Raw genomic sequence first — 386 nt, forward strand, 5'->3', positions numbered from 1 at the left:
GGCGGTGGCGCCGCCGCTCCCCCCGCCATGGCGGCCCCCGGCGGGCTGGGCCGCTGCGTGGCCGCCTTCTGGCTGGCGCTGGCCTTCGACGCGCTGGGCCTGGCGGTGCTGCTGGCCGGCGTGTTCGCCGACGTGTTCTTCTCCGACCTGCTCATCTACGCGGGCGGCATCGGCATCTTCCTCAGCCTCGTCTGGTGGGTGTTCTGGTACGCGGGCAACCTGGAGGTGCCGCCGGAGGAGCTGCGCGACGACGTGGGGCTGGCGCCGCCCAAGGGTCGCGGGGACAGCCTGCTGCGGGGGCTGGTGCACGGCCTCAGCCTCCGCCTCTCCTCCGCCTTCGCCCCCTCGCCGCGCCCCCGCGCCGCCGCCGACCTGGAGCTCCAGCG

General features: G+C 76.4%; 1 protein-coding gene across 1 annotated transcript in view; it reads left to right on the top strand.

Annotated features, from left to right (window-relative positions):
* The first annotated feature begins 27 nt into the window (after nt 1–27).
* Nucleotides 28–386, top strand: part of LOC104838666 (transmembrane protein 238-like) — a 6556-nt gene continuing 6197 nt past the window's right edge. Inside the window, exon 1 of the mRNA XM_010578530.1 lies at nt 28–383. Coding sequence (XP_010576832.1) covers nt 28–383 — 356 coding nt within the window. The remainder of the gene's footprint in view (nt 384–386) is intronic.

Source organism: Haliaeetus leucocephalus, unplaced genomic scaffold (genome assembly GCF_000737465.1).
Source record: "Haliaeetus leucocephalus isolate CR32 unplaced genomic scaffold, Haliaeetus_leucocephalus-4.0 Scaffold636, whole genome shotgun sequence".
Lineage (NCBI taxonomy): Eukaryota > Metazoa > Chordata > Aves > Accipitriformes > Accipitridae > Haliaeetus > Haliaeetus leucocephalus.